This window comes from Zootoca vivipara, chromosome 6 (genome assembly GCF_965207765.1).
Source record: "Zootoca vivipara chromosome 6, rZooViv2.hap1.1, whole genome shotgun sequence".
Taxonomy (NCBI): domain Eukaryota; kingdom Metazoa; phylum Chordata; class Lepidosauria; order Squamata; family Lacertidae; genus Zootoca; species Zootoca vivipara.
Window position 1 is genome coordinate 74,918,724 of NC_142589.1, and position 27,750 is coordinate 74,946,473.

Consider the following 27,750-nt stretch of genomic DNA (forward strand, 5'->3'; position numbering starts at 1 on the left):
TTGATGTCTCTATTTTTATAGGAAAATTTTATTCATTGATTATACTGAGTCTAATTCCCCAAAGCACCCTCACTTTCTGCTCCCCGTTCCCTTCACCCTGGGCAAAATACTCATCCTTCCCCCCCTCAACTTCATCAATGGAGGGCCTTGTCTTCACATTCCTGGGGAGGACCAGGTTGGAGCAAAAAGTCTTTCTGGAAGAAAGGGACGAGGGCTCAGGACAGGCAGCAGAGTGTGGCAAAGATGGGGGGGGGCTGTGAGGCTCCAGATCTTACTGGACTCCCAGCTCCCAGCAGCCCATATGACCGATGGTCAGGGATGATGGGAGTTGCAGTCCAGCAACACTTCAGAGCTGAAATGGCCTCTTCATCACCTCTTCCAATACCATGGGAAGATACCTTCATGCACTTTGATCACCATCTGCCTCAGCTCTCCCTCCCTAGATCAGTCCCATTAAACTTCCTGGACCGGCCAGCTCCACACGATCTCTGAAAATTTCCACAGGCTACATTAATTCCTGCTACCCCATGTAATTCTTTTGACCTCTTTAAAAGCCAGGTTTCTAGTCCTCTTGGAGCTGTAGAGACAACCAGCTTGCTGCTGTGGCTGGCACAAGATATTTTGGTGCTTCAACAAAGAACATCCAAATGCCCTGCCCACATGCTGGGAAGTTCTCCTGCACAAGCCTTGTTGATATGAAGCGCAGGATCTTTTCTCACCTGACATAGTTTCTTGGATCAGATTTCTGCCTGCTTCCCACCATTACCGATGCCTTTAAAGCCACCTTGGCTTGTCACAATCTGGGGCTGCCCTGATGTGTGCTGCGAAGGTGTCTTCAAAAAGGTCCAGCCAGAAAACAAGAGTAGTTTGTGTGGATCATCCCTTTTAAAGGCCAAGTAGTCCAAATACCACCATTCCTGTGTTGCTGCTCTACACCCGATAGTTTTAAGTTGCACACGTAGGTCGTTGCAAACTGGAATGCAGCAAAACGTGTTTATGGACAGGGTCCTCACAGCTAGGTCTTGTAAATGTGTGCATCCTGAGAGCGCTCCTGCAAGCCAATATGGTTCCAAGTTTCCGGTGTCCTCCAGAACCTACCAACCTGATTCCCAGCTCCCAAAATTGTGGGAACTTGAAAATCCAGGCCCACTCCAAAATACAGGGAGTTGTATGATGGGAGAGGGAGTTAAACCTTTTTTTTTTTTTTTTACCCACCCCTGACTTTCGAAGTGCAATATTGTCTTGTCATACTCTGGGTGTGACCCTCTCTGTAAAAGAAACAAAAACAAAAAAAATACCCCCTCCCGCGCCTCACCAGTGTGCTCGTGTCCCCGTGTTTTAAAAGAAGAAAAAACAAAACTGTATTTGTGTGGTTGATATGAAGACGCTGTTTAAGCCGACCCCTATGTTTTCGCTTTCCTTTTTGTAAATACTATATTAATTTATGGAGTGTGTAAAGAAAAAAAAAAGAGGTGGGAAAGAATTTTACCCCAGCACATCGCTGGCCTCTAAAGCAATAAAATATCTATTCGTCACTCGAGTCTCTGCTGCTCACAGGTAAAAGGGAACGGATTAATAAAGTGGGTGCTCATGGGTGAGAGGCCAGGAACGAAACAAGGTGGCAGTTCGAAGCCTGACAAGGAACAAAGGAAGAGATTTAACAGTATAGGCACTTGCGTGGTATAGGGATGAGTGACTCTTTCAATCCCAAGGGCTACATTTCTTCATGAGAAACTGTCTAGGGCAGGCATAGGCAAACTCGGCCCTCCAGATATTTTGGGACTACAACTCCCATCATCCCTAGCTAACAGGACCAGTGGTCAGGGATGATGGGAATTGAAGTCTCAAAACATCTGGGGGGGGCCGAGTTTGCCAATGCCTGGTCTAGGGGGTGCCTGCAACTGAGTGGAAGGGGAACGATTTAAGCTCTTCCTTCTGTGCAGCAGGCTATATATTCAAGTTACACAGGAGTCAGAGTTCCATGTGTGCCCAAAAGGCACCGTAACTGAAGGGCACGTTCCGTCCAGGCAAAATCAGAGAGTTGAAGGGACACCCCTCCCCCAAGGATCATCTGGCCCAGCCCAATGCAATAAATGAGACATGAAACGCAAATGCATGCTGTATTCCAACCACAAAGGCCGCTGCGATTAATATAGCTTTTTAATTTGGCATCTTTTACAAAAGTTATCTTTGGTTCAGTCTCTTCCTCGCCTCTCCTACACGTACCTGTAACCCTCCTGTAACATACAAAAAGCCTCCGATTTCCCTCTACGTAAGGTGCGGGAAGGAGAACCGAGGGGCCCACGACTCCTGTGCTCAAGATAAGCAGGAGGGATGTGGAATCCAGGATCCCTTCTACCCCATCCTTATACAGAGTGGAAACTCGCCTGATCTCCCCACCCTCCTCTTCTTCTTCTGGCTAGTATTTTCACTGCAAACCTCATACAAAAACATTGCCAGGCAGAGGTAACTACACAGATCTCAATCCTCAATTGAACTCAAGGAAAGCAACCCCCGAGCTCAAGTTGAGAGCATTCTCAAGACAGCTGACCACCGATTAGCTACCCCGTGGTTAATTCACACGATTCAGGGGAAGGGGGGGGGGAGGATCAAGCAATGGCACAAGTTCCGATTTGTGCGAGTCTATAGACTCAAACTGCTCTTGAAATCCAGTTAGCGACTGAGGCAGCACACTAGGTCAAGAATCCAGAATGTTAAAATGGCAGAGATTGTGAGAATTGCACTCATAAGCATAGGTTTGTTTGTTTTTGAAGAGGGGATTCTATGCTGCCTGATTCAGGCTTCTTTTTTAAAAAGTTTAGGAAGTCAAGCAGAACTTGCTTCTTCCTTAGATTTTCTTTAAAATAGTTGTGCCCCAGACAGGACAGTGCAGAACTTGCATTCCTAACCTTTCCTAGGTGGGGTAGAAGGGTTAAGACAGGAGTGCAGGGCTGGGGGGTGGCCAACACAGCATCCTTCAGATGTTGCTGGACTCTAGCTCCCATCATCTCTGGCTGGGGTTGATGGGAACTGGGAGTCTGAACTGGAGGGCACCACACAGCAGGGGAAAGACATAAATAAGTGCGGCACTTTTGCCTGTGTGGCGCAGCAGCAGGGGAACTAATCCATAGCGCACGATCTTGAGAATGTCTCACGAAAGTACAAAACAGCAATGGTAAAAGACGTGAAAGCAGATCCTGGGGAATGTTATCCCACCCCCACCCCCACCGAGCAGTTTAGGATTTTTATTTCATTTTCTTTCTTTAAGTATGACTTTAAAAAACACCTCATCTGACTGCAACAGATTTGGCAGGGGCTATTATACATTCCATAATACTGGGAAGCCGAGAAGGCCACACTCTTCTCCGAATATACTGGGTATATGCTCTTTGTACAGTAATAAGAAAAAAAAATCCCCTAAAGACTAATATATATAATATCACTCTATATAAAAAAAAACCTCTGGGTTCTTCTTCGCTTTTAGCCCCAGCTGGAGGAGTTAAGACTACTCCCTTATATATATATATATAATATCCCAGCAAAATATTGAGTTTTCTTAAACATACAAGCACATTATGAACAAAAAGTATAAAAGGCACTTGGAAGAACTGGAACGTGTGCAATATCTGTGTAGGTCAGTCTCTGAGGACATCAAGTGGGGGGGGGGGCAGGCGGCAGGTGTCACTTGACTTTGCCCCCTCACCTCAACCCTTAGGTCTGCCACCTGTCCTCTGCGGTGAAAGCACCACTTGTGTTTATCCCCCTCAAACTAGTTTTAGCAGATGGAATTCTTGCAACCGGAGGAAGGAAACACACCGCAGTTGCCTAGCGAGGACCCATTGCAACCCTCCAGTTGGGCAAAGGGTCCTACAATAGGTGTCTTGGCTGGGGAGGGTGAGCAGAGTTGCTAGAAGCAGCAGCCAGCCCCAAGTCTGGGTGCTCAGCAGCCCTCTACAGGTCCAGAGCCCTCTTGCTCCATGCGACAGACCAGCTTCGAGGACAAGTCCCTTCCATACACAGTCAAAGGGGAATCAGGGGCAGGAGGAGGAATGGGAATGCCCCTGCCAGTCCACACTCAATTCCTGCAAAATACTGCAAAAGGCCAACAACCCCAGCGCTTTGAAGAGCCAAGAGGCCCCGGTTGACTTCTTGATATGGCTCCACCTGCTGTCCCTTCCATGGAACAGCATATCACAGGAGGGCAGCCAAGTGTCCGTGCATTAATTACATTTATAACGGATTAGACCCCAACCCAGGACCTTGTGGTTTTGCTTTCGTATTCTACATCTGTGGCACCCTGTGGCTAAAAGCAGCTTTTATAGTGCTACACGGTGCTGGGAATAACCTGGTCAGCAACACCAAGTGAAAGGCAACCCAGATTCCAAATAATGTGTGCACAAGTGTTATCTAACTGCTCAGGCTTAACCTTGGTATACACATTGTTGGGTCTCAAACTCCAAGATTTCTCAGGAATTCCTAAAGAAAGCAGGGATGTGGTGAGAAAGAAGCTTTGTGGAGGAGGCTGGTTGGGATTTTGCTTTGCTAGCAGGAGCTTGCATTTTAAAAAACAAAACTTTCCACCCCCCGCAATCGAGTTTCTGCACATGCTGGCCAAGTCTTCCGGGTGTCCCTTGAGTTGGGACGAGGGCAGGCTAGAAGGCTCACATGAAACTGCACCCGGCTAGGTTAAGATCAAGCGGCATTTCCAGGGAGGTTGCCTGCCACTACTAATCTGGGGGGAATTTCTTGAGAAGCATTTCTAAGGAACACCAGGGGTCTCCCTTGATCCACCGCTGGAACAACGCTGCCTTCAGACTTACAACTTCAAGCTCATCTCATAATTTTATCTGCCTTTTCTCCTCTCTTCAGAAGGTGGTTATGGCACTGCTGGGGTAGCCCGCCTTCCGTTAGGTTGTGAGCCAGCTGTGAAGGGTCACCCAGCAAGGAGAGACCAGTCTTCTGGGATGGGGATGGGGGTAGGCAGGTGGGTTGGTTTGTGTCGGGGAGAGAACCAGTTTCAGGGCAGCTGATGCAGTTTGCATAAAAACCCAAGGCTTTCCTGCTGTGTGCTTTTGTGTGTGTGTGTGTGTGTGTGTGTGTGTGTGTGTGTGTGTGTGTGTGTGTGTCAGCTGAATTGGTGCCAAAACAAAAGCACTGTGTGGAATGGCAAGGTAGCATTGGGCCAAGGGATGGAGGGAGACAGCTTTGGCAGGACTGCAGATGTGAATAAATGAGGCAGGAATAGGATAAAAACTCATTCTAGAAAAGTGGGGCGTTTCTGGGGACAGGGAGATGAGTAAAGGCAAGGAAAACCAAGTTAAGTGAGCTAAAGATTTGCCTCCCCATGAAACCGTGGTGATTGCTGCCGCCAAGCGCTTCCTTTTTAAAAGGATCAAATGCCTATTTAGAGGGTTACGTCCATGTGTAAGGCAAGCTTATACCACCAGGATGATTGACAATTTGAGGAGGGGCTAGATATTGTTATCATCATACCCTCCTTGCAAACCTTCCCTGAGATTATTTGGCTGGTCACTTTTGGCAGAAAGGAAGTCAAGTTTGATGTCTCCAGCAGTTAATGTTCTGAATAGGTCTGTGGAGCTCTGAAGCCTACAAGTGCCTTGCACCCCCCCCCACCCTTATCTTTGGTCCACTAGACAGCTGCCACAGGGACCCAGTTTTTTAATTCGCCTCTCTTTGGGACAGACACCACAAATTACTCCCATAGCTAAAGAAAAAGCTCTATGGCCTGACGACATAGCTAACCCCACCCCTCAGGAAGGGTTTGACCCCCTTACTCACATGCAGTTCCGCAGCCTCTAAATATGGCCCCCTATAGCGTGGTCTAGGTAGAATATATATATATATGTATATATAATATATATTTATAACCCCGGAATCTTTCCCTGCATTATAAATCCTCTATACAAAAAGCAGTGTAGGCCGCACTTGGTTGCTGGTGTTGGAGGAGGAGGAACATCTGGCTGGAGAGAGCGGTTGGCAAAAAAGATCCCTTTTCCTCCCTGTTAAAGACAGGCCTGGAGAGGGGAAAGACGACATAGAAAGCCATTAAGACGACGGTGAGAATGGGGCAGCAGCAAGCAGCGATGTCACTCGAGTTTGGAACTGGAGCGGGTGGGGCACTTTAAGAAATGCACTTGTTTGCTTTGGAGCCCGAGCTCAAACCCCGACTAAAATTCAGGCCCCCTTCATAACGCTTGGCAAATTTCCTGCTTACTTGTTCTCCTGCACCTTCTCTGTCCTTTCCCATACAAGTCTGCCTGGCAGTGACAGGAAGGAATCGCACAGAGGCCCTTCCTCCCCCACCCAAGGCCCTAGAGCAGGCATCCCCAAACTGCGGCCCTCCAGATGTTTTGGCCTACAACTCCCATGATCCCTAGCTAACAGGACCAGTGGTCGAGGAAGATGGGAATTGTAGTCCAATACATCTGGAGGGCCGAAGTTTGGGGGTGCCTGCCCTAGAGGCATCCTGGACTGCTAGGAGCCATGGGAAATACAGTTCCCGTGGCCCCCAATATTCCTAACTACATTTCACTGGTTCCTGGTTGCTATGGATACATGTCGGGCCTACCAGACCCTTCCCACCCTCCTGCCGTTCCACTCACAGGCCCCCACTGCCAGGTACATCTGAACAAGAAAGGATGGGAGGGTTAGGGGTCCGGAGGTTGGGGAGCAGAGAGTTCTCCTGGTGGGCTGATTAAAAACTGGCTCAACAAGCCAGAGGATGTTTGGATAAACAGGCAGCGAGACTTACTACAAGCTAAAAGCACAGCAAATTACACACCCATTTAAAACAAAAAATACCAAATGGGTGGGATTTACATAAAAGTGGCTTGAGCGATTCCTAAACTTCCCTCAGTGGAGGCACTGTTTTGTCTTTTAAATTAAATTTTGAGGCACAAACACGTATTATTATTATTATTTCAAAAACTTGGCTTGCTCAGCCATGAAGCTCATCCTGAGCCAACTGCTGTCTTATCAGCCTAACCAAAGGACACAGGGTGGTGAGAGGAAGCCAGTTATGCACTGAGTTTTTGGGATATCCCGAACTGAGCCTGTTTCTTCCATTACCTTCTCGGCTTGGCCACGCCTCATGTGAAACTGGGCGGCTGAGATGGCGTGAGTTTTCCTATCAGCTGCTGCAGGTGCCAATAATCCGCTTCAATTTCCTAGTACGACAGGCAGACAAACAGATTGAGGAAAATATTCATCGAGAGGGGGAAGGAGGGATGTGGGGACAAGCATATGCAGGCCCGAGTCTCCTTCTGGACACTCACAACTCTCAAGGGTGAGAGGGTTCAACCTTTGCAGCCCAGCCGTTCTAGATCGGCCGACGTGGCGCCCTCTGGATGTTGCTGGACTGCACACAGGAAGAGCTGCCTTATACAGAGTCAGACCACTGGGTCCATCTATCTCAGGCCTGCCTGCACTGACTGGCAGCAGCTCTCCAGGGTTTCAGATGCTGGGGAATTAAACAGGGACCTTCTGCATGCAAAGCAGATGTTCTAACCCACTGAGCTGCAGCCCTTCCCCTCAGGGCAACAGCCCCCTATCAAACCACTGAGCATGCTGGCTTGGACAGCTGGGAGCTGGAGTCGAAGGACACCTGCAGGGCCACGGGCTCCACATTCCTGCTTCAATGGCAAACCCCTGGCACCTTCCTCCCTGCCGGCCTTCACCAGCTTCTGCACTTTCCAAACTACCTTGGAAATTAATATTCCAGGGCTCAGGTTTAGTTCTGCAAGGAAAGCAAACAGGTGCAAAACTGCACAGTAAATTCTGAGCATGCCACATTGGTGTGTGTGCGTGTGTGCCTTTGCAGCCCTCTCTTACCTTCAGACCCTGGATCGCATCTTCTAAAAGCCGCAGGTGATGCTTCACCCCATCAGATTGTTGGTGGGTCAGAATTATGGAACTGGATCCTTCCCTATCCAGGTGCTCTGAGCCCCACTCTGGCTCCAAGGGGCCATTGGGGAGACCTCCTGCCAAGAGGAAGGGAGGGGAATCTATGATTCTATGATGCCTCTCTCTCCCCCCCTCCCCCCCGTTTCCCCCAGCATGCCCCTCTCTCGTCAAGCCCTGGCTGACTTTCCCAGCAGGCACCTGGCTCTCAGACCCCCACCTGGATGCCGTCGGCTGCTGTCTGCCTCCGTCCCATGACCCGTCTCCCACTCCTCTTCCTCTTCTCCCTCGCGGGGGTTCCCGTTCTCTGGTGGACGGTCCACAGGTTCTGCTGCTGGGAAGGCAACCTCTCCTTCCTCCGATACTTGAAGTAGCCTCCTCAGGGCTGATACTGTTAAGGACACAAGTCTGGGTTGAGATTCATCTTCCTTGGGGCTGGGGATGTGGGGGCAGAAGGAATCTCTGCAGAGGGGAGGGGAAAGAATGGAGGAGGGGAGGGGGGAATCCTCCGGCGCTTCAGGTACTGTTGGACTACAACTCCCATCATCCTTTGCCACCGGCCGTGCTGGCTAGAGGCTGAAATCCAACGATATCTGGAGGGCCGCCGATTCCCGCCAGCCCTGGATGATCTATCTGCTTCATGCAATTTACATACCACTTTACTGTAAAGACAAACAAACCTCAAAGTCATTTTAAAAAACCAAAATCAATGATATGCTTAAATCCAGATTAAAAGACATGTCAACATTCTACATCAGGCTTCCCCAAACCTCGGCCCTCCAGATGTTTTGGACTACAATTCCCATCTTCCCCGACCACTGGTCCTGTTAGCTAGGGATCATGGGAGTTGTAGGCCAAAACATCTGGAGGGCCGTGGTTTGGGGGTGCCTGTTCTACATTAGCCTTCTGCAGACCTGGCTAGGGCCAATGAGAGTTGTAGCTCCAAATCTCTGGAGAGCAGCAATTTTGGAAAGGCTGCTCTACATGTCTAGATAGGCTTGCCTAAACGTAAATGTTTTTAAGCAGACACTGAAAAATGCACAGTTGAAGGTGCCTGCCTGGTGTCAACAGGCAGGGAGTTCCAAGGGGGTAGTGTTACATACTTCTGTCCTGTGCGGCAGATGACAGGGCCCCCTGGCCTACGGGTTGGTGCTTGTGCAAGTTCAGCATGTCGTCCAAGATCTCCTCCGTTGCCTTGCCCAGCTTCGGTCCGCTCACAGGGCTGCGCCCCTCGAACTCGGCCCCTTCCAGCATCCCGTCCTTCTCCCGCTCTGCTTTGGGGTACCAAAAGACCAATCGGATCCCTGCTCTCAAAAAGCCCCTTGGAATCCCTGGCTCTGAGCTCAGGAAGAACCTAGAACTCTTGTTTGCCTCCTCAAAACCGCCTGGCCGCAAACTCACCCTCCGAATGCAGGGTCTCCTTGTGGGAGCTGCCGTTCTCCGCGCCGCCCAGCAACCCCTCTGAGTAGCCGCTGAGGGAAAACGAAAAAGTTGTGAGTGCAGATCTATGCCAGCGGCGGGGAAATGGGTTGCACTGACAGGCTGGATCCTTCCTCTCCCCCCCCCCCACAATGAGACAGCCCTTCCAGTGTCAGGGAGCCAGCCAGCAATAAATCACACTGAGTAAGTGAAGTTAACTCTTTAGTAGAAGAAACAAAGCCTGCTCAGAGGAGCCAGGCCTCATGAGCACAGCAACTCTTCTTGGTGGGCCTTGCCCCTATGAGGCAGCTGCCTAAAGCTCCCCCCCCCCCCGGTCCTTCCCAAGCAATCTAAGACTATGCCAGCACGCCTGTCTTTGCTACTCCCGCTTCATACCACTTCTGGTCCTGGGAGACCAGCAGGGAGGGGAGCGTGTCTCAGCAGGAGGGGGAGACACCCTGACTTCTTCACCAGCCTGACTCCTCTCTGCCTCTTGGCCATCCCTCTCTTGCTTCAGCTTCTGCCTCTGATTCTGCACTTCTCTCTGCCATAGACTTTCCCTGCTCAGTAAACCCTGTTACCTCTTCAGCTTCTGCCACCTCCTCTTCCCAGTCTTCTCACTCTGCCCCCACCTCAAATGCTTCTGCCTGGGTGGGACCTTTCTTTGAACTGTGATACTGCCTCTCACTAGTCTGGATGGAGAGACACTGCATGGAGGTTATGTTTGTAAAACCTCCTGGGTTTTGCATGGCTGGAACGCACAAAAGAAAACGTCCCATCCGCTACCCTCCTCATTTTTGCCTCTGACTTTGCCCCACTTGCTTCTGGCATGCAGGCCCCAGAAAATGCCCCATGTGGCCTTTGGTACGAGAAAGGTTTAGACATTTTCCCTCCCCAGGAACGCCAGGCTTACAAGCTGGGGCTGTGTGGTGAAGACCGACTGTTTGGCACTGAAAGCCGTGGTTTAATGGGGACCTTCAGACAGCCGGCTGTTTCGCTGATCATACTGCACCAGCTAGAAAAGAACAAAAGAAGGGAATCTGGTAAAACAAAAACTGACTGGTTGATTCGACAACAGTTAAGAGGGGCCGGGGCTCACACTGGCCTGGAATCTCCAAACGTGGAAGCCTGGCCCCTTAAATGCCAAATGTACTGCTTATGGCGGAGGCACTTGGAACATGCTCAGAGACACCCATCACTATAAGCCCAGGGAGGAGCCTCAGCTCAAATTAAGAAATGGCATCTGTGAGTATAGAATGGTATACAAATTCTAATAATAATAATAATAATAATAATAATAATAATAATAATAAGCTTAAAGACCTTGGTGCTAGGCAAAGTCATATTTTGAAAATTGACCCTGGATTGAAGCTGAGAAAACTGAACCACCCTCGCCTCCAAAACTACCACCCCTCTGTTTCTGCCAACCACTGAATAAACCCAGCCTTCCCCAAACTGGTGCTTTCTAGATGTTTTGGGCTACAACGCCCATCAGCCAGCGAGCCAAAACCTGTAGGGCATCAGGCTGTGGTGGTATTGGCTGGACCAACCCATTTGGTGCTCCAGCAGTCAATGCCCACCTCCCCCCCCCCAGCCAGCAGCATCTCACTCTCGCCTCCCGTTTCTTACTTCTTCCTTTCCGACACCGTCTGCGCAACCAGCTCATAGATCTGAGCTCCGTCCTCCCAGCTGAAAATCACGTAGAAAGCCTTGATATCTAAGAGGAGAGAAGGAAACGGCAGGTTCAGAATCAAAAAAGAGGAGGAAGACCTATCTCAAAACTTGCACCCAGTGCCGGCCAAGGTTTGCCCAATAGGACGTTTCCAGCCAACCTTCCGGGGGCCGCATGCCAGGGGTAGGCAGGGCCAGAGGTGAAACTGGACGAGTGTAAATGATACCTTTGTACAATAGGCTACACACTTTCCCTCTTGCCTTCCATCCAGGCAAGGAAGAGGCATCATCGGAGTTTCAAGGGCAAATTCTAGCCAGGCAGAAACATTGCAGATGCACTCAGTCGGTACAGCACGAGACTCCTAATCTCAGGGTCGTGGGTTCGAGCCCCACGTTGGCCAAAAGACTGCTACATTGCAGGGGGTTACAGGGATGGCCGACTCCCAAGAGACTGCGATCTACTCACAGAATTAAAATCTGGCAGTGATCTACCCCCTTTTTTGGGTTCAGGTCAAAGTTGTTGAGCTTTTCTTAGGAAGGAGGAAGGCCCATTTTTGGGGGGTTTGGGTCAGTTGTTGAGTTTTTTCAGGGAGGAGGTAAAATGTTGAGCTTTTTTTTAGGGGAGCCACAGTTGTTCAGCTTCTTTGGGGGGAGCCAATGATCCACCAGTGATCTACCGCAGACGTCCGGAGATCTACCAGTAGATCACAATCTACCTGTTGGACATGTCTGGCACCTGAAGACCCTTGCTATGTTTCTATGGGTCAAGCAGTGCCGGTGATGGGCATGGTCTCGGGAGAGTGTCGAGGGCAAGGCAGAGAGGCATGGAGCTTCTCTGTGCCAGAGCTAAGGGGATTCTTGTTCCCATAAGTTCATTGGCTGCCTCTATGTGCAGGCAGGCAGGCAGGCAGGCAGGCAGTGCAGTGGGTGGGTGAGGGAGGAATCCTCACCTGCATGGCCTCTGATTGGTGGGATGTGGAAATTTTCCTGGTTGCATGGTTCCTCCAAACCCCTTACCCAGAGCTTGTGTGGGCTACCATGCCCACAGCACCAGCAGCATATCTTGGGTCCCAGTGTATCAGGAATAGAGAGGATTGCTGTCAATTCATGCCAAATTAATTTTTTTAAAAAACTGCCCGACCTGCATGTAAGTTTGCGTAGGTTGCAGAATTCCGCATTCCTGGCACAGAATTCATGCTGCCTGGGTGCAGATGATGCACGGCCAACAATACAGAGACCGTCTCCAGTCAGGGCAGTGCTTGCAGCAGAATTTTAGATTATTCAAGGCAGGATCTAGGCTGTTTGTGGCTTCCGTCCGAATCTTTTATTTAAAAACAGCATAGGAGACAAGAATGGCCCTGAGCCGAACACTAAACTATTAATAGCTGCTGCAAGGTTTGGGTTTTTTAATTTAGCTTGTACTGCTTGTTCTGTTTCAAGGTTTCCTTTTCTTCCACAACCAAAGAAAGGTAATCATCATACGAAGTTTCCTCAATGCCAGGGAACTGTCCTGCCTAACTAAGAAAAGCCTGCTGGGCCTTCCTTGTAGGTTCCAGCAATCTTGTTCCTGAAGTTCCTTCATTCACTGAGAGAGCCAGCCTGGGGTCTCCCCAAAGGCAAAGCACATGCTCTACCACCGAACAGTATTCCTCCTCTGCTTAAAAGCTTCCTTGGGGGGAACCCCCCTCCCCACATTCTTAATCTAGTGCTGTGTGACTTAACTTTGGTGCTTCGGTTCCCCCTCACAGCCATGTCCCCTCACAGTCACACCCCTTCAATATTATACAGTCATACAATCACAGAGTTGTAGAGTTGGAAGGGACCCCCAACGGTCATCTAGTCCAACCCCCTGCAATGCAGGAATCCCAACCAAAGCATCCATGACAGATGGCCATCCAACCTCTGCTTAAAAACCCTGCAATGACTGCTTCTAATATTATACAGTAATTTTTCAATATAGTAATAATAATAATAATTTCTGTGCAAAAGACCTGGAGCGCTCCAGTATCTTCCGAGTGACCTAAGCCAGGCACCCCCAAACTTCGGCCCTCCAGATGTTTTGGACTACAATTCCCATCTTCCCTGACCACTGGTCCTGTTAGCTAGGGATCATGGGAGTTGTAGGCCAAAACATCTGGAGGGCCGCAGTTTGGGGATGCCTGACCTAAGCTGTGCCTTCCTTGAAGTTCCATTGCATTTAACAGAACTTGAACACCATTCTCTTCAACCCAAAGCCCCTTGTGTTCTCAGAGTCCCTAAATGCTTAGCTTTGAAGCATACAGAACAATAACTCTTATGCCCTTTTTAAAATGAGTTTTATTGTGGTGGGGGGGGGCGGCTATTGGGTTGTTGTTTTTATTTTTATTATTTTGCAGTTTTATATCTTGATTTTATTCTGAGACCCCCCAGGTATAGGTCGGTATATAAATTCAAAAAATAATAATTAAAAAGCAAACAAACTCCTCCGTGTTGCTCCTCCGCCCTCGACCGGCAATCTTGCCTCCTTTCACACTGACTGGTTCCAACTACACCTCCGGTCCTGATTCACGCACCTTCAAAGCGGAGGTGCTTCCACCTCACCCACCTGTGGCCACTTCGCGCGTCATGGCCGAATTGAGGCTGATGATGGGACTCAGCATCTGCTTCCCGTCAGGGGTTGGGGTGATGGTGCGGCTGTGGCACTTGAGGACCAATCGCTCCTCCTGCTTCTGCAGAAGCATCAAGATGTCGTCCAGCAGGAGAACGTGGACATCTTTTTTTGGGGGGGGGGTGAGAGAGAGGAGGTCAGAGGTCTGACGTACACTTCCGAGCCTCGCTGGGAAACCCAGGCCCTCACCAAAGCTGAGCTTAAAGAAAGGCAGCCCTGAGGGGGGTGGAGCCATCGAAAGGCCCACCCCTTTGACTCAGAAGCCACGCCCACAATTCTCAAATGTAGTCAATGTCAATAAGGTTGCGTAGGGGCCCCAGGGCCCAATCAAGGCTGAAAGGCCTACCAAGCGCAGTCCCCTTACGCTGACCTCCCCGCTAGTCTCCCGGCACTCAAGTGAAGGATTGTACCAATACGGATATAAAATAAATGCTGGGAAGACAGCAGGTCCATTATTCAGTGAGGCTGGTGGGGAAACTGCCCACAAGGTCAGTCCCAGATGTGGGGATTGTTCTTCAGTGAAGGAAACCCACTCCTCCTCTCCTTGAAATAATGCCTTTCCAGCTGGTCATTGCAAGAACTCTGTAACGGTGCCTGAGCTTTCTTTTTTCCTCCTCCCTACCAATCCATTTTCCTCTCGTGCCATGCCTTTTCGACTGCAAGACCTGTAGGGGTCCCATTCAAATCATTTTTGGGTCTGAAGAGTGGGGTGAGAAGGATTTAAATAAATAAATCCACTCAAATCTTATTTCAATTGCGTCAGCGCGCCACCCCTGGCATCAATGAGAAGTTCTAGAATCAAAGCCCTGTCCCAAAGTTTAGCCAAGGAAGGCTTCCAAGGAAGAGTGAGCCTGAGCTCTACTTACCTACTGATTTATCCTTGGTGACACGCCAAGTCAGGGGTCCCTCATACACGAGGTTTTTCCTGGTGATGTCAATGTTCTGTGGGAAAGAGCTAGTTACAGCCCGAGCTTTTGCATAAGTTATCATTTCATGCACAAAGAGCTGCATTAAGAAGGAGCGCGGAGATAAAATCTGGGGGCCCTGGGGAAACCAGAGCTCAGGGAAGACCACCCTTCTCACTCCAAATCCAAGGAACACTCTTATAATTTTACGAACCTCATTACGTAAATTGAGAGCACCAGACCAGTTGGCTCAGAGCAGCCTTAAAGCCACAGTTCAAAAGAGAGGCCCCTTCCCCCTTGATAGCAGCCGCATGACGGCCTGAAACTCAACAGGTGCAGCCTAAGCATGGAAAGACATGCTACCTACTGCAAAAGTTATTAAAAGGGGGGCAGGCTCCCTCGAGGAAACAGGTGAAAATTATGAGAGAGAAGTTGCTCCTCACCCCGTTGAATAGGTTGCTAGACTACAACTCCACATAGCTGCCAGGTTTTCCCTTTTCTCGCGAGGAAGCCTATTCAGCATAAGGGAAAATCCCTTTAAAAAAGGGATAACTTGGCAGCTATGCAACTCCATTAGCCCTAACCAGCAGGGTCCAAAGTCAGGGACGATGGGAGAATATTTGGGCGTTCACAAGTTCCCAACTCCCCAGTCTGCAACCAGCGAGGAAATACTAGGCCAGAAACTCACCCTAAATTCACTAAGCAGTGGATCAGTACTTTGCTTCAGGTTGGAGAGGTCCAGGCGACGCTGATAATCTTTCAGTTTCTGAAAAGTGCAGAGAAGAGGGGACACAGAGAGAGGGGGGGGCCAAGGGAGGATTAGAAAGAGCAACTGCCCAACAGAGAGGAATCTATTCATTTATCAAACTTATTAGTCGCTTTTTTAAAAAAAAAAAAACCACACACACAAAGGCTAACTCAAAGTGATTTGCAAACAATAAATAAATAATAACACATGCCTTAAAACCAGCATAAAGCAAAACATAAGAGAACTCATTCATAATTTTTTTTTAAGACAGGATGAAAACGTCCCCACCCGCTGAAGGACACAGATACAGTAAATAAAAGCCAAAGGACTTGGAGAAAACAAACGTTTTGATTGGTGCCTAAATTTAAGTAATGATGGCACCAGGTGAGCTTCCCTGGGGAGAGCACACTCCACAAAAGGAGGGAGCCACCGCTGAAAAGGCCCGTTCTCGTGTTGGCGTACAGAAAAGGGCCTCGGGTGACAATCGCAGGGTCCCGATTGGTTCGTATGGGGAGAGGCAGCCCGTGAGGCATGATGCTGTCAGGCAGCAAGAAGAAGAAGAAGAAGAAGGGCACTTACCAGAAAGTTCTCCATGTTGCGCACCTCCTGATTAACGTGGTTGAGGATCTGCCGGCAGCAGTCAGCTGCCCTCTGCACTTTCTGCCGTTCCTCGGCCTCCTCTGTAGCACGGGTTGAAAAAGGTGGAAGTGATTTTTCAAAAGGCATCCCGTTAAATACAGCCCCAGTGTTTCCCTAACTAGAATTCAGCTCAGATCTAGATTCAGAGTTGGGGTTTTTATTCCCCAGGAGGGGAAGAATACTGTCCCTTCCGGCAGCAAAATCAAGACTCTGGCAATCTCCCAGAGTGTCTTCACAACCAATCCCTCTTCACAGGGAACTCGGAATCATAGCTTTGGGAGGAGGACAGAGGGGGGCCCTTCCAACAACTCTGAACCCCACCCCTAACAAAACCACAGCTCCCAGAATTCTTTGGGGGGGGGAAGCCATGCATATTTAAAGCGGCTACCCCAGCACTTCAAATGTATAGTATTTCACCTGTTCCGCCCTTGGCTTAGCTGTCCCTTTGCGATTGTCTCACCTCTCCCACTCAAGCCACAGCGACCTCCGTCCTTCTCTGCTCACCTGTGCATTTGGCAATGCTGTGAAGGAGGAGCGGGTACTTGGTCAGCCTCTGCATCTCGATGGGGATTATGTCCTTCAGTTGCAACCGCCGGCAACGAGGCTGGCTTTCTGCCTCCTGCAGGGATGAGAAGGACACACCAGGCTGCTCACTGAGTCTGGGTAACTGGAGGAGGTATGATGGGGAAAGCCTCCCTGGGGTCGTTTTTCTGGATCGGTATCCAAGCTCAGTGTTTGCAAAAACAACAACTCCCCCCCCTTCTTAATGGCATATACTTTTGATTAATGAAATACTATCACCTGACCCTAACAGGGAAATATTTCACTGGGAGAAAGGGAGTAGGAACCTAGGGCTGTCTTCAACCAAGTCCTACTTAGAGTAGACCCACTGGACCTAGCATTGAGTACCACCCTTAACCAGGCCTGCTAGTTTGTTTGTTTGTTTGTTTTTTAAATCTCTTCCACAAAAAAGCCAAATAAAGTTACTCAAAATAATTCTTAATTAGGCACATGCTTTACGAAAATTTATTCTCTGTATGCTTAAGCCTCATGGAGCTACGCATTCACACTAATAAGAGAATTGCCTCAGAATTACCTCACAGCCTTTAAGAATTGGAAACTTAATTCATTGTTTTTGTACAACATGAAAGGTTTCTTGGGATGCTGAATTGTACAGCCTATACCAATTTTTTTCACTGGAAAGGAACAGTGGAAAACACATGGCCCTACCCTAGAAGGAGAGGTGATTTAATAGAATAATAGAATTGCAGAGTTGGAAGGTACCCCAAGGGTTATCGAGTCCAACCCCCTGCAATACAGGAATCTTTTGCCCCACGTGGAGCTCAAACCCACGACCCTGACATTAAGAGTCTCATGCTCAACAGACTGAGCTATCCCCAGTCTCCAGCAGCAGTTACCTGGATGAACTGGTTGAAACGGGGCTCCTTCTTCTGCTTGGCTTTCAGCTGCTCCAGAGCAAATGACTGGCGGCTGCAGAAACGGGCCGAGATCTTCTGGAACCAGTTTCCTTCAGAACCATCAAACTGGGGGTGGGGGTGGGGGGAAAAGAAGGTTGGCGAGTTGATCACACAGAGGGATCTTACAAACCTTCAGTCCCTTTCTGATAGCCAATATAACCTCTGCCTTGCCCCCCACCTTTGCCTCTTCATACCATTTACCTGGGCTGAATTCACCTGCGCAGCCATTAAGTGATGAGCCACACAAAAGTTGCTATCCTGCCCCCCCCCCAATCTACATCTGGGGATCTCAGGGGAAAAATCTCTTTCTGACAGGGCCCATTCCCAGGATTTGCCTTCACTGTACGGTTTAAACCACAAGTCGGGAACCTTTGTCCCTCCAGATGTAGCTGAACTACAACTCCCATCAGCCCTAGCAATCACGGCCAATAGCCAGGGGTGTTCATCAACCTCTGGGCGGACAAAGGTTCCCCTCACCCATTTGAAACCATTCCTTCCCTCCCCCTAGCATGTTCCTTTGGAAGAGAAAAAACGAGATACATACAGTAACATAATAAGTAACATAATAAGATATATTTCACGCATGGGCATGACAGCAAAGATTCCACAGGGATCATTTAGGAGCTGTTTGAGATGTTCTTTAGTGCTAATTTTATTTTTTTAAAGACCTTATGGTCCTACCCCTTGCAATATTTTTATGCTCCACCTGCCAGCTCATGGGCTACGCTTCGAGTATATCCGTATCACAGAGTGGGGTGGAGACAGCTCAAGCCTTCGTTTTTTCGAAATGCGTATTTTTATTGCAAATGTTAACAGAAATTTTAAAAGTAACAGCGTGAGCTCACGTTAACAATAAGAACAACCCATCCATCCGAATTAAAACAGATGTATTAATAGAAGCAGTAGAAAAATGATAGCCAAATGAAATGGAAAATAGTAAGATATATGTCTGGCTACAGAGCCTAATGTGTGCCTTGATTAAGGTCAAATAGGGCATTCATGGATTGACTGATGGGTTGCATTTGGCTCCCACCTTTCCTCCAAGAAGCCCAAGGTGCCATGCACAATTCTCCTCCCCCCCCATTCATTTTATCCCCACAACAACCCTGTGAAGGAGATTAGGCTGAGGGTGACCGATTGGGCCCAAGATCACCCAGGGAGCTCCCTGACCACTCAAACCAGAGGAGAGCTTTGAGCTTATATAGTTTGTACTCAATATGCTACATCAGCTCTGTAGACGGCAAGCATCCCATTTCATCAAAACGAAGCTCTGATCTGACCTCACGCTCTTCATTACAGGTGAAACTCGGAAAATTAGAATATCGTCGAAAAGTGCATTTATTTCAGTAATGCAAATTATGTTTATTTTTATTTTAATTTTTACAAATGCTTTCTTTTGGAAATTCCACAGTAATAAAACAAATACGTTACAAAACAAATAAAAAATAAACATCGCTATTACATTTCATTAATTACATTCCATTTATAATTGACCCGCCTAAGGACAAATAATTACAATTACAACAAATCAAGGCTTGACATATCTTGCTTTGCATGTCATGCATTTATCTCATATATTGGTTTCACCTTTTAAGTTGCATTACGGAACTAAATGCACTTTTCAACGATATTCTAATTTTCCGAGTTTCACCTGTATTGCCTCAGCTGACATGCTTCAGTCTGTTCCACTTCTCATCCATGGACCTGTCTGAGCTTTTGATCCCTGCTTCAAAGCCTTTTAATTTCTCAGGACGACCCTCCCCAACGCTGCCCCCCGTCCCTCAAAACACCGATCCCAAGCTGGCCTCCCCCCCACAAACTCTCTTACCCGAGCCAGCAGAGTGCTCCCGATTTCAGAAACAAGGGAATTGTTTTCCTCCCTCAGCTTCTTCAAGCTCTCCAGAAACACCTCTGAGAAAAGACACACACAGAGAGAGAGACACTGGTTATGAAAAAAACAGCGCAATGACCTCCTCTCCTCAAGGAAATTCTCATTTACAGAGTGTGCACCAGCTCATACGCTGAAGGAACCAGCACAAGCTGGACGTCCCTACAGGCTCAAAGACCCTTCTCCACTCGCCCAGGCCTTGTTCCTTGTTCCACGGTACGTGGGTGCCCACGATTGAAACACATAGCCAAGGAACTGCAGCTATTCTGGGTAAATAAACCTGGCCTGTGTGTGTGTGTGTGTGTGTGTGTGTGTGTGTCTGGTAGATTGCCTCGGCCTTGCCTCTTCATTCCCCACCCCACTTCCTCTCCCATCTGCTCACTGTGTTCATCGATCAAGTCCTCCAAGCTGGGGAAGATGTTGACCAGTTCGCTCTCCCTGAAGTGCTCTTCGGCCAGCAGAGGTTGGTAGAAGACCTCTAGCAGCACCCGGAGCATGCGCAGGTGGGCGTGTTCGGTGATGAACAGCTCTGCGGGAGAAAAGACGGAGGGAATGTCAGGACAGGTGTCCGCTCCCTGTAGTGCAGATGTGTCGGGAACCCTTTCCAACCTTGGGCAGAAAAATGAATATAAAGTAGCTTTTCACTCTCACACAAACCTCTTCCTATCCTTTTTCCAAGCAAGCCAGCCTTTTTATTTCATTTTAATTAATGCAGCACCCTTCATCCAAGGATCACAGTATTCGAGGGCATATTCCAGCAAGGCAAAAGCACTCGAGGAGGAGCAATTGACTCAGGAGGGGGTGTGGCCTAGGGAGATTCCCAAGGGCCAGACAGGAGATTCCCAAGGGCCTAGGGAGATTCCCAAGTGGGTGTGGCCTAGGGAGATTCCCAAGGGCCTTGAGGGCCACATTTGACCCCCCCCCAGGCCTGAAGTTCCTATACAATTTAGATATTAATGCGCATGAGGGATAAACGGGAGGCGTGTCATAGAAAAGCAAACAGGGGTTGTAAGTACCGCACTGGAGGCGATGGGGTAGGTGTGTCACACTTATAATTTCTTTTAAAAGGAATAAAGCAAGTTTCTAGTCCTGCTGAAACAGGGACAAGTCAGTTATTCCAAATATCTGCATCCCGCCCTCCCACCCACAAGGAACGGCACAGCTTGATTTAAACCAAGAAATCCGTTAAGGCAAAGTCTAGTGCAGATAAAATTTACAGTTAACACCAATCACAAAACTGCAGAGCAACATCTATAAAGACCCCGGGGCTGAACGCTAACAACCGAGTGAGTAAGCAACTGTTTTTAAAGTTATGTGACATAACTGAAATTGTACTGGAATTGTGTATTAAGCTGCAACCTTTCCTCATAGGAAGAATGCCCCTTCGCAGCTTAAAAAGGGATCTAAAGGAAAGGGTGTATCACTCTTAAGAATCATAGAATTGTGGCACTGCAAGGCACCCCAAGGGTCATCTAGTCCAGCCCCAATGTTTTGCTTTGCGCTCAGTTCCACCCTCTTCCCATCTTCCCTTGACTTGTCTGTTTTCCCAGCCCCAACTGATGCTGTGGGAAACACGGGGGTGAGAGCGAGCTACGTACCATTAATGACCTCTTGCCGCTTCACTTCGCTTTTCTTCAGCCTGAGGAGGGTGTCGTTGGGGACGAGCTCCCGCCAGTTTGGCGGGTCAAGCTCCAGTTCCGAAACACGCGGCTCAGTCTCCTCAGACTGGGGATGCAGAAAGGACGGCGGGGGCTCCCCTCCCCCAGCCCCTCCCGGCTCTAGACTGCAGAGGTTCAAAGAGAGAGAGAGAGAGGAAGACACAGAAAGTGAGGGCAGGCCAACGCAAAAACAGAGCAACAAGTTAAGCATTGTCACGGGCCCATCCCAAAGCACTCCGGCAGTTTGTAGTTCTCACAAAACTACAATTCCCATGGTTCCTTGGGTGAAGCCATAATGGTTAAACCTGTTTCTACATTTGCAGCATAGCTGTATCGCAAAATGGCAGATGCAGAACTCCCCTTCTGCCAAAAAGTTATGTGACAGAGGAATCAGTAAGGGCACATTCACAGAGCTCAAAAAGCACCTCCCTTTCAGGTCTTATCCCACCAGATCAAAGTCTCTTAATATTTTTATTTTTTCTCCCTCTTCAGAAGTTACAAAATTGTCAAGATCAGAGGAAGAGGCGACTGCAATTCTCCTCCTTCCCAGCCTCTTCCTTCCCACTGAATAAATCCCATCATGCTAAGGAATCTGTTGTTGCACCCCCTCCAAAAACAAGATGCAACTGATCAGTTTCTTTCTCCAAGGGTAGAAAGGAAATAAAGATTGGAAAGATCTTGCTTCTGGGGTTGTGCTGCTGCACTGAGTAAAGCAGCCCTTTCCCAAAGCTAGCAAGTCAACTGGTGAAGGGGTGGTGCTCTGCAGCCACTTTTGATATTTTGAATCACTACAAGTTTGTATTGTATTGTTTGCTGAATTTGTTTTGCTTTCTCCTTATTTGTATGTTAAAACAACAATAATAAAAATAATTAAAAAAGTTAAACGCTGTTCTTATTTTGAGCCACTTTGAGCTCAACATTGCTTCTGGAAAACCGGAAAACAAATATTAAATCAAACCTCCTGGCCCATGTAATTGCTATTAATATTTTCCATAGACGTCATCAATTCATCAAATGCTTTTTTATTCATTTGAGTGTTTTCTCCATTGGCATCTTACCAGTGGCAAACCAGCAGAAGATGTTGGGAAGTGGTAGTTTCTGGCTAAATTACAGCTGTAAAAACCAGTTATACTTTACTATTTCCCATGGGAAGCTTGAACAAGAAAGTGGTTTATTCGGGAGAATAGAACTATTTTGGTCCTCCTGGGCAGAAGACATAGTTGGGCTAGAGTGGCTGTTTCCAAGCCTACATCTTCCCTGGCTCAGAGGTTCTTAAAAGTGTGGTCTGTGGACGATGGATGGTCCACAAGCTCTACGCAGATGGTCCATGGAAATACTGTGGAACAGTTGAGATTCTCTCCATTTGGCTCTGTGCTTGAGCAGTTATTTTCCCGACAATGGAAACAGAGGCCATTTTGATCAGACTACTGAACAGACCAACAAAGTGTTGGCCTAGGGCCTGTGATTTTCATAATATGGCACTGGCATAGCCAATTAATTAATTTTTTAAAAAACAGTTAAAGGGGGCTTTCCTAGCAGCTTAGCCTAGGGACCACAATTTCCATAATAAAGAACTGGTTTCGAGTGTGAAGTTGGTATTGATGAAGAAGTGTTATAAAAATATGAGTTCTGTGTGTGCTTGGAATTGTCGGACAAACAAGTTTATTAAGTGGTCCCAGAAATTTTCAAGTGGTAAAAGAAGAAGAAAAGTTGAGACCTTCTGCCCTAGTTCAACAGCAGGGGATATAGGATAAAGGTACCTCTTGGCACTGTGGCAAAAGGAGAGACACAACAGCTGTTGTTTACTTTTCTCTGAAGCAGTCCATGTGTGGAGCTGGAGTACTTCATCCCTGCGGTTAGCCACAGTGCTCGAAATTCCCTCGGTGCCAGGCGCGTTTTGCTAGTGGCGCGGGTCCAATTGTGACCACGTGGAGATTTCTGGGCGCCAGGTTGGCGACTGATGCCTCCATCGAGCCAGCTGACTCATGTGCAGCAAAAGACCCACGTCTTGTGCTGCTGCTTGAATCATGGGCCACTTGCTGGGGACCTTAGTCCTCCATCATCACATGAAGGAAGGTAAAGGCAGGGTTGAGTAGAGATATATCTGAATGTACTGCAGCCTTGCTGCAAACTGAACTCACAGACCACAGTTTAAAAAACCTCTGCCTTAGTCCATAGTTAACGCCATTTCCATTTCCACTGTGTGCAATTCTCCTTGCATACTGGGACCAAAAACTGCTGTAATAGCAAGCTGCAGTCAAGCAATGTAACCAAGATTAAATAGAATCATAGGAGCCCAACCCTCTGGCAAATAGACACATACCACTGGGGCGAAGGTTAAATAGGTTTAGGGTGCCATTCGGCACCTAGCTGAGATTCCAACACTGGTTAGTGGGGGAGAAAACTACCATCACTCCAGCATTTAGTGCAGACGGTAAACAAGACCAACTCTGGGATGGGATTTGCAAAGGCTTGAAACCTGACTCCTGGCGTGGGTGCCCCATTTCCGTCCCCTCCTGGGGGGGCTTCTCCAGAGGGGGGGCATCTCTTCACCTACTTGCGACTCCCCTGCTTCTGCCGAGCCTGTTCTAGGGACTGTTTCTCCTCCATCTCATTGGCACGGGCAGCGGCTTCGACGTCCACGTCGCTCCGCGATCGTGGCTGCTTGCCCTTGGCTGAGCCGCGCTGAGACCGCTTCCGCTCGTATACCCGCAGGCTCTCGGAGCGGCCCAGCTTTGCTGACAGCCTGGCGAGGGGGTGGGGAGGCAGGCAAGGCGGAGCCGGGTGGGGGGGCCACAGACACACACATCAAAAAAGACGCAGGCGGGGGAGAGCCGTTGGGTTGGACGAGCCGAATTTGGAGACGGAGAAGGGCGGTGGAATGAGCCACGGGACACGGGAGGGCCACGGACCAATCACGAGAGACGGCGGGGTGGGGTGTAGCGCACCATACACCAGTGGGAGAGGAGACAGCGGAGGGTCACAACCAATAAGTGAACGAGCCAAGCAAGCACCCAATTGGGTGGGGTAGTGGAAGAAAACAGACACCAGCACATGCGGCAGTGGAAAGACAAGGGAAGAGAAAGGGGAAAAAGTGAGAATCCCAGAACCAGTAAGAGATCCATGCACCAGAACAGGGGAGAGTGGGGAGACGCTCCGGCACAGGCAGGATCCCCCGGGCTGCCATGCAAAGGCTTGATACAATGCCTCAGAGAACAGGTGCAGCCTCTTAAGAGGGTGCAACTTCAAAAGGAACCCTGTTTCTTGTGAAGCCCAACACCCCACGCCGCTAGCATTACTGGGGCCAGGGAAGGGGGCTCAGAACCTGCTGCAATGACCCCCAAGTTCACCACTGTGTTGCACCCAAGGGAGGGGTCACTGAGCCAATTAGCCCCCTCCCAGCCACCCCTAAACAAACATCGTACGGCGCCACTTCGCAAGCAACGGACTTGCCGAAAGGGACACCACCGTTCCAACCAGGCAGCTTTGGGTAACAAGGTCATACTTAACTCGGCTCGCGTGTCTTTCCCTGAGGAAGGAATTCATGCAAAGGGTGAGGGAGTGTGTGTGAGAGGAAGCCACCAACCTTTTTCGCCTTCTAGAAGGGAAGAACAGAATATAGAAGGGTGATTTGGTTAACACTGAAAGAAGAGACAGAAAGAGAGAGAGAGAAAAAAGAGACAGAGAGAAATAGAGGGAAGGAATGCTATCCTCATTTTATTTTATTTTATAAATGGAAGCTATGGGAAAAGAGGGTCTTTTTAAAAAAACAACAACGACAACGAAACACCCCTCTTTACATACAAACACCAGAGAACCTGGATGAGAGAGAATAAAGGAATACTGTTCCCTGAGAAGGGAAGAGTCAAGTAATCAAGTGACAACAGGACCCTGGAGACATCGTGAGATTTTCCCCTCTGGGCTTATGCAAGACCCCCATATCTTTTTACTCCAGATTAAACGGACTAGAGCAGGGAATCGGGAAAGTTGTGGCTTCTCAGATGTCACTGGATCTCAACACCCATCAGCCCGAGCCAGCAGGACGGGTGGTCAGGGATGATGGGAGCTTTCCCCAGCCTTAGACTAGCACACCCAACAACTGTCTGCGTACCCAGGCAGAGCATCACCAAACCACACATAAATAAGCATTCAAAAGAGGGGAGGGTGTGTGGGATTGCTGGTCTCCTCCCCCCTTCCCCCTCAACCTTCCTTAAGGTTCCCAAAACGGTGCCCCTCTCACCTTTCGTTTTCTGTGCCATCTTCAGCTGGGGGCTGCTCCCCAGCCAACGGCTGCTCTGTAACCGGGGAGTCTGAGGCATCCGTTGGAAGCTGACTGTCAACACCTAGATATGGCAAAGGGAGAACAGGAGGGGAGGCATCAGTGGGGGGGGGGGAAAGGGCAGGTGGAATGGCACAAACACCTTTGCCTGTCCCCTTTTTAGAGTGCCTCCCCCAGCTCCTCCACCCTTGGCCTCACCCGGTCTCTCACCCTGCTCTCTGTCATTGCCCTCCCCAGGAGGGGGGTGAACAGTGACGGACACTCCCGCAGGATCCGACCCCGAAAAGTTTCCCTTGCCCCGCCCTGGGCCTCCCTCCAATAGCTTTCCTTTCCTGTCCGAGGCCGGCGCCTTATCAGCTGCTGTAAAGGAGACAGAAAAAACAAAAACATGGGGAGGGGGAATAAGCTTTAGAAGACACAAGAGTCCTTGCATATAGCGCTCTCTAATCACTTTAAATGCATAGTTCCCCTCCCTGTACTTCCCCCGCTTCTGAAGGCTTGTGCACATACCAAACCTCTCCCCATATCGGATGCTGGATCGAGAAGCAAGGATGTCATTTAGCTCTGGATAGTTTCCCACAAGGCACCAGGGCCATAGCTCAGTGGTTAGGGCATCTGACTTGCATGTGGAAGGTCGTTGGTTCAATCCCTGGCATCTCCCAGTAGGGCTGGGAGAGACACCCTGCCCAAAACCCTGAAGAGCCACTGCTGGTGATAGGCTATTTCAGTGGGATGGTGCAGTAAATACCTTAAATCAGGGTTTCCCCAAACTTGGGTCTCCAGCTGTTTTTGGACTACAATCCCCACCATCCCTGACCACTGGGGTCCCGATAGCTTGTTATGATGGGAGTTGTGGTCCAAAAACAGCTGGAGACCCAAGTTTGGGAGACACTGGTGAAGACAATACTGAACTGGCCAGGTCAAAGGTCTGATTCACAGTGCCGTCTATTTCAACCCCCTGAAATGCAGGAATCTTTCACCAAATGTGGGGCTCAAACCCATGACTCTGAGGTTAAGAGTCTCATGCTCTACTGACTGAGCTATCCTACCACAAAAGTTACTGGGCAGAGAGCCTGATGTTTTGCGGGTGGCTTGCCACGATCAAGCAAACCAGGCAATTATCAGCCTTTTGTTTCTTCAAGGCCCACCCCCAATAAACCTCAATAATAGCTGACATTATTTTCTAGCCCTTGCTAAATGTATGAATTTATGTGTTTGCTCAAATCCTAACCCTTCACTGAATGCAGACGTTATGAGGGTCTACCCCTGTGAATAATAAAAAATTATTTATTATTATTATTATTATTATTATTATTATTATTATTATTATTATTTATATCCCGCCCATCTGGCTGGGTTTCCCCAGCCACTCTGGGCGGCTTCCAACAGAACATTAAAATACAATAATCTATTAAACATTGTCCGTGACAATTAGCAAAGCTAATTAGATTTTTTTGGGGGGGGTGCATGCAAAATGTGTAAGGGCACTATTTTGTAAGTGCACAAGCCTTCAGAGAAGAGGAAGGAACCCAGGACTCCTCTCCCACTTAACTTGCCCAACTTAAAGCCAATACAGACACGGTTCCCCCAGACAGACACAGCGAGCAGCCACAGCATGCCAAGGAAGTTTTCCGATAATGTTGACGAGTATGATGGGCTTGTACAGGAATGTATGTGATATATTAGTAATATAGTATGATCAGGAGGGTGGGGCAGCGCGGAGGAGGACGTTGTTATGTGAAAGAGGATGTTGTTATGTGAAAACCATGAATACAAAAAGTTAGTTCCTGAGGTTACAAGGGAGTGCATTAGTTTAATGCGGACCCCTCCGCAAAGAGAGGGACAAGGTGACACATGGGGTGTCATGCGTTATTGGGGTGGGGGGAAGAGGAGGGGCGCTGGTACCTTCACCCTCTGGTTTGGATTGTCTGTAATCAGAATCTACAAAAAATGCAGGAAAAAAGAAGAGGAGGAGAAATGGAGGAGGGAAGGCAAAACTGGGCAGGGGAAGAGAGAGGTATAAAATCAAATCCCACCCAGGGACACAACGGCTGCCTGCGTTAAATAATAATAATAATCCTCCATTATTATTATTATTATTATTAAAAATATTTATGGGCAAAGAGCATGCCAGACTCACCACTCAAGCTGGCCTGGCGCATGCAAACTGGACAGTTTTGTGGGCTTGTAGGAGGGAAAAACCCCATTATAAATTTATGAGTAAGGGGACAACCCCTGATCTTCTAAGGGGTTATTCTTCTAAGGGGATTCTAAGATACAATTACTAGCTAGAGGAGAACCTCCTCCAGAGAGGTCAGTCCTGGGCATTTCCAGAGAAGGGTTGTTGCTCAGTGGAAGGCCATCTGCCCTGCATGCAAGAAACCTGGAGAGCTGCTGCCAGTTGGTGCAGGCTATACTGACCTAACTCAGAAGAGGGCAGCTTTTCTATGCAGCCTCGACCCTCCCTTGTCCCTATGTTGTCCTGTTGTTTCCAGCAT

General features: G+C 48.7%; 1 protein-coding gene across 22 annotated transcripts in view; it reads right to left on the reverse strand.

Annotated features, from left to right (window-relative positions):
- Positions 1 to 2,142: 2,142 nt before the first annotated feature.
- The window catches only part of ARHGEF1 (Rho guanine nucleotide exchange factor 1), a 51,714-nt gene continuing 26,106 nt past the window's right edge, over positions 2,143 to 27,750 (reverse strand). For 3 of the 22 annotated variants that reach the window (XM_060275605.2, XM_088672630.1, XM_088672641.1), the window contains 22 exons: positions 27,158 to 27,193; positions 25,463 to 25,612; positions 25,214 to 25,316; positions 24,560 to 24,571; positions 23,531 to 23,719; positions 20,914 to 21,098; positions 19,698 to 19,844; positions 19,256 to 19,338; positions 17,368 to 17,493; positions 16,454 to 16,568; positions 15,890 to 15,990; positions 15,251 to 15,328; positions 14,524 to 14,599; positions 13,595 to 13,762; positions 10,969 to 11,056; positions 10,253 to 10,354; positions 9,322 to 9,392; positions 9,024 to 9,194; positions 8,141 to 8,311; positions 7,852 to 8,024; positions 7,090 to 7,187; positions 2,143 to 6,035 (listed from right to left, as the gene is read on the reverse strand). In XM_060275605.2, coding sequence (XP_060131588.1) covers positions 7,110 to 7,187; positions 7,852 to 8,024; positions 8,141 to 8,311; positions 9,024 to 9,194; positions 9,322 to 9,392; positions 10,253 to 10,354; positions 10,969 to 11,056; positions 13,595 to 13,762; positions 14,524 to 14,599; positions 15,251 to 15,328; positions 15,890 to 15,990; positions 16,454 to 16,568; positions 17,368 to 17,493; positions 19,256 to 19,338; positions 19,698 to 19,844; positions 20,914 to 21,098; positions 23,531 to 23,719; positions 24,560 to 24,571; positions 25,214 to 25,316; positions 25,463 to 25,612; positions 27,158 to 27,193 — 2,423 coding nt within the window. In that variant the 3' untranslated portion in view covers positions 2,143 to 6,035; positions 7,090 to 7,109. Of the gene's footprint in view, positions 6,036 to 7,089; positions 7,188 to 7,851; positions 8,025 to 8,140; positions 8,312 to 9,023; positions 9,195 to 9,321; positions 9,393 to 10,252; positions 10,355 to 10,968; positions 11,057 to 13,594; positions 13,763 to 14,523; positions 14,600 to 15,250; positions 15,329 to 15,889; positions 15,991 to 16,453; positions 16,569 to 17,367; positions 17,494 to 19,255; positions 19,339 to 19,697; positions 19,845 to 20,913; positions 21,099 to 23,530; positions 23,720 to 24,559; positions 24,572 to 25,213; positions 25,317 to 25,450; positions 25,613 to 27,157; positions 27,194 to 27,750 lie in introns of all 22 variants that reach the window. The other 19 variants (XM_060275600.2, XM_060275601.2, XM_060275612.2 and 16 more) reach the window with 16 other exon arrangements.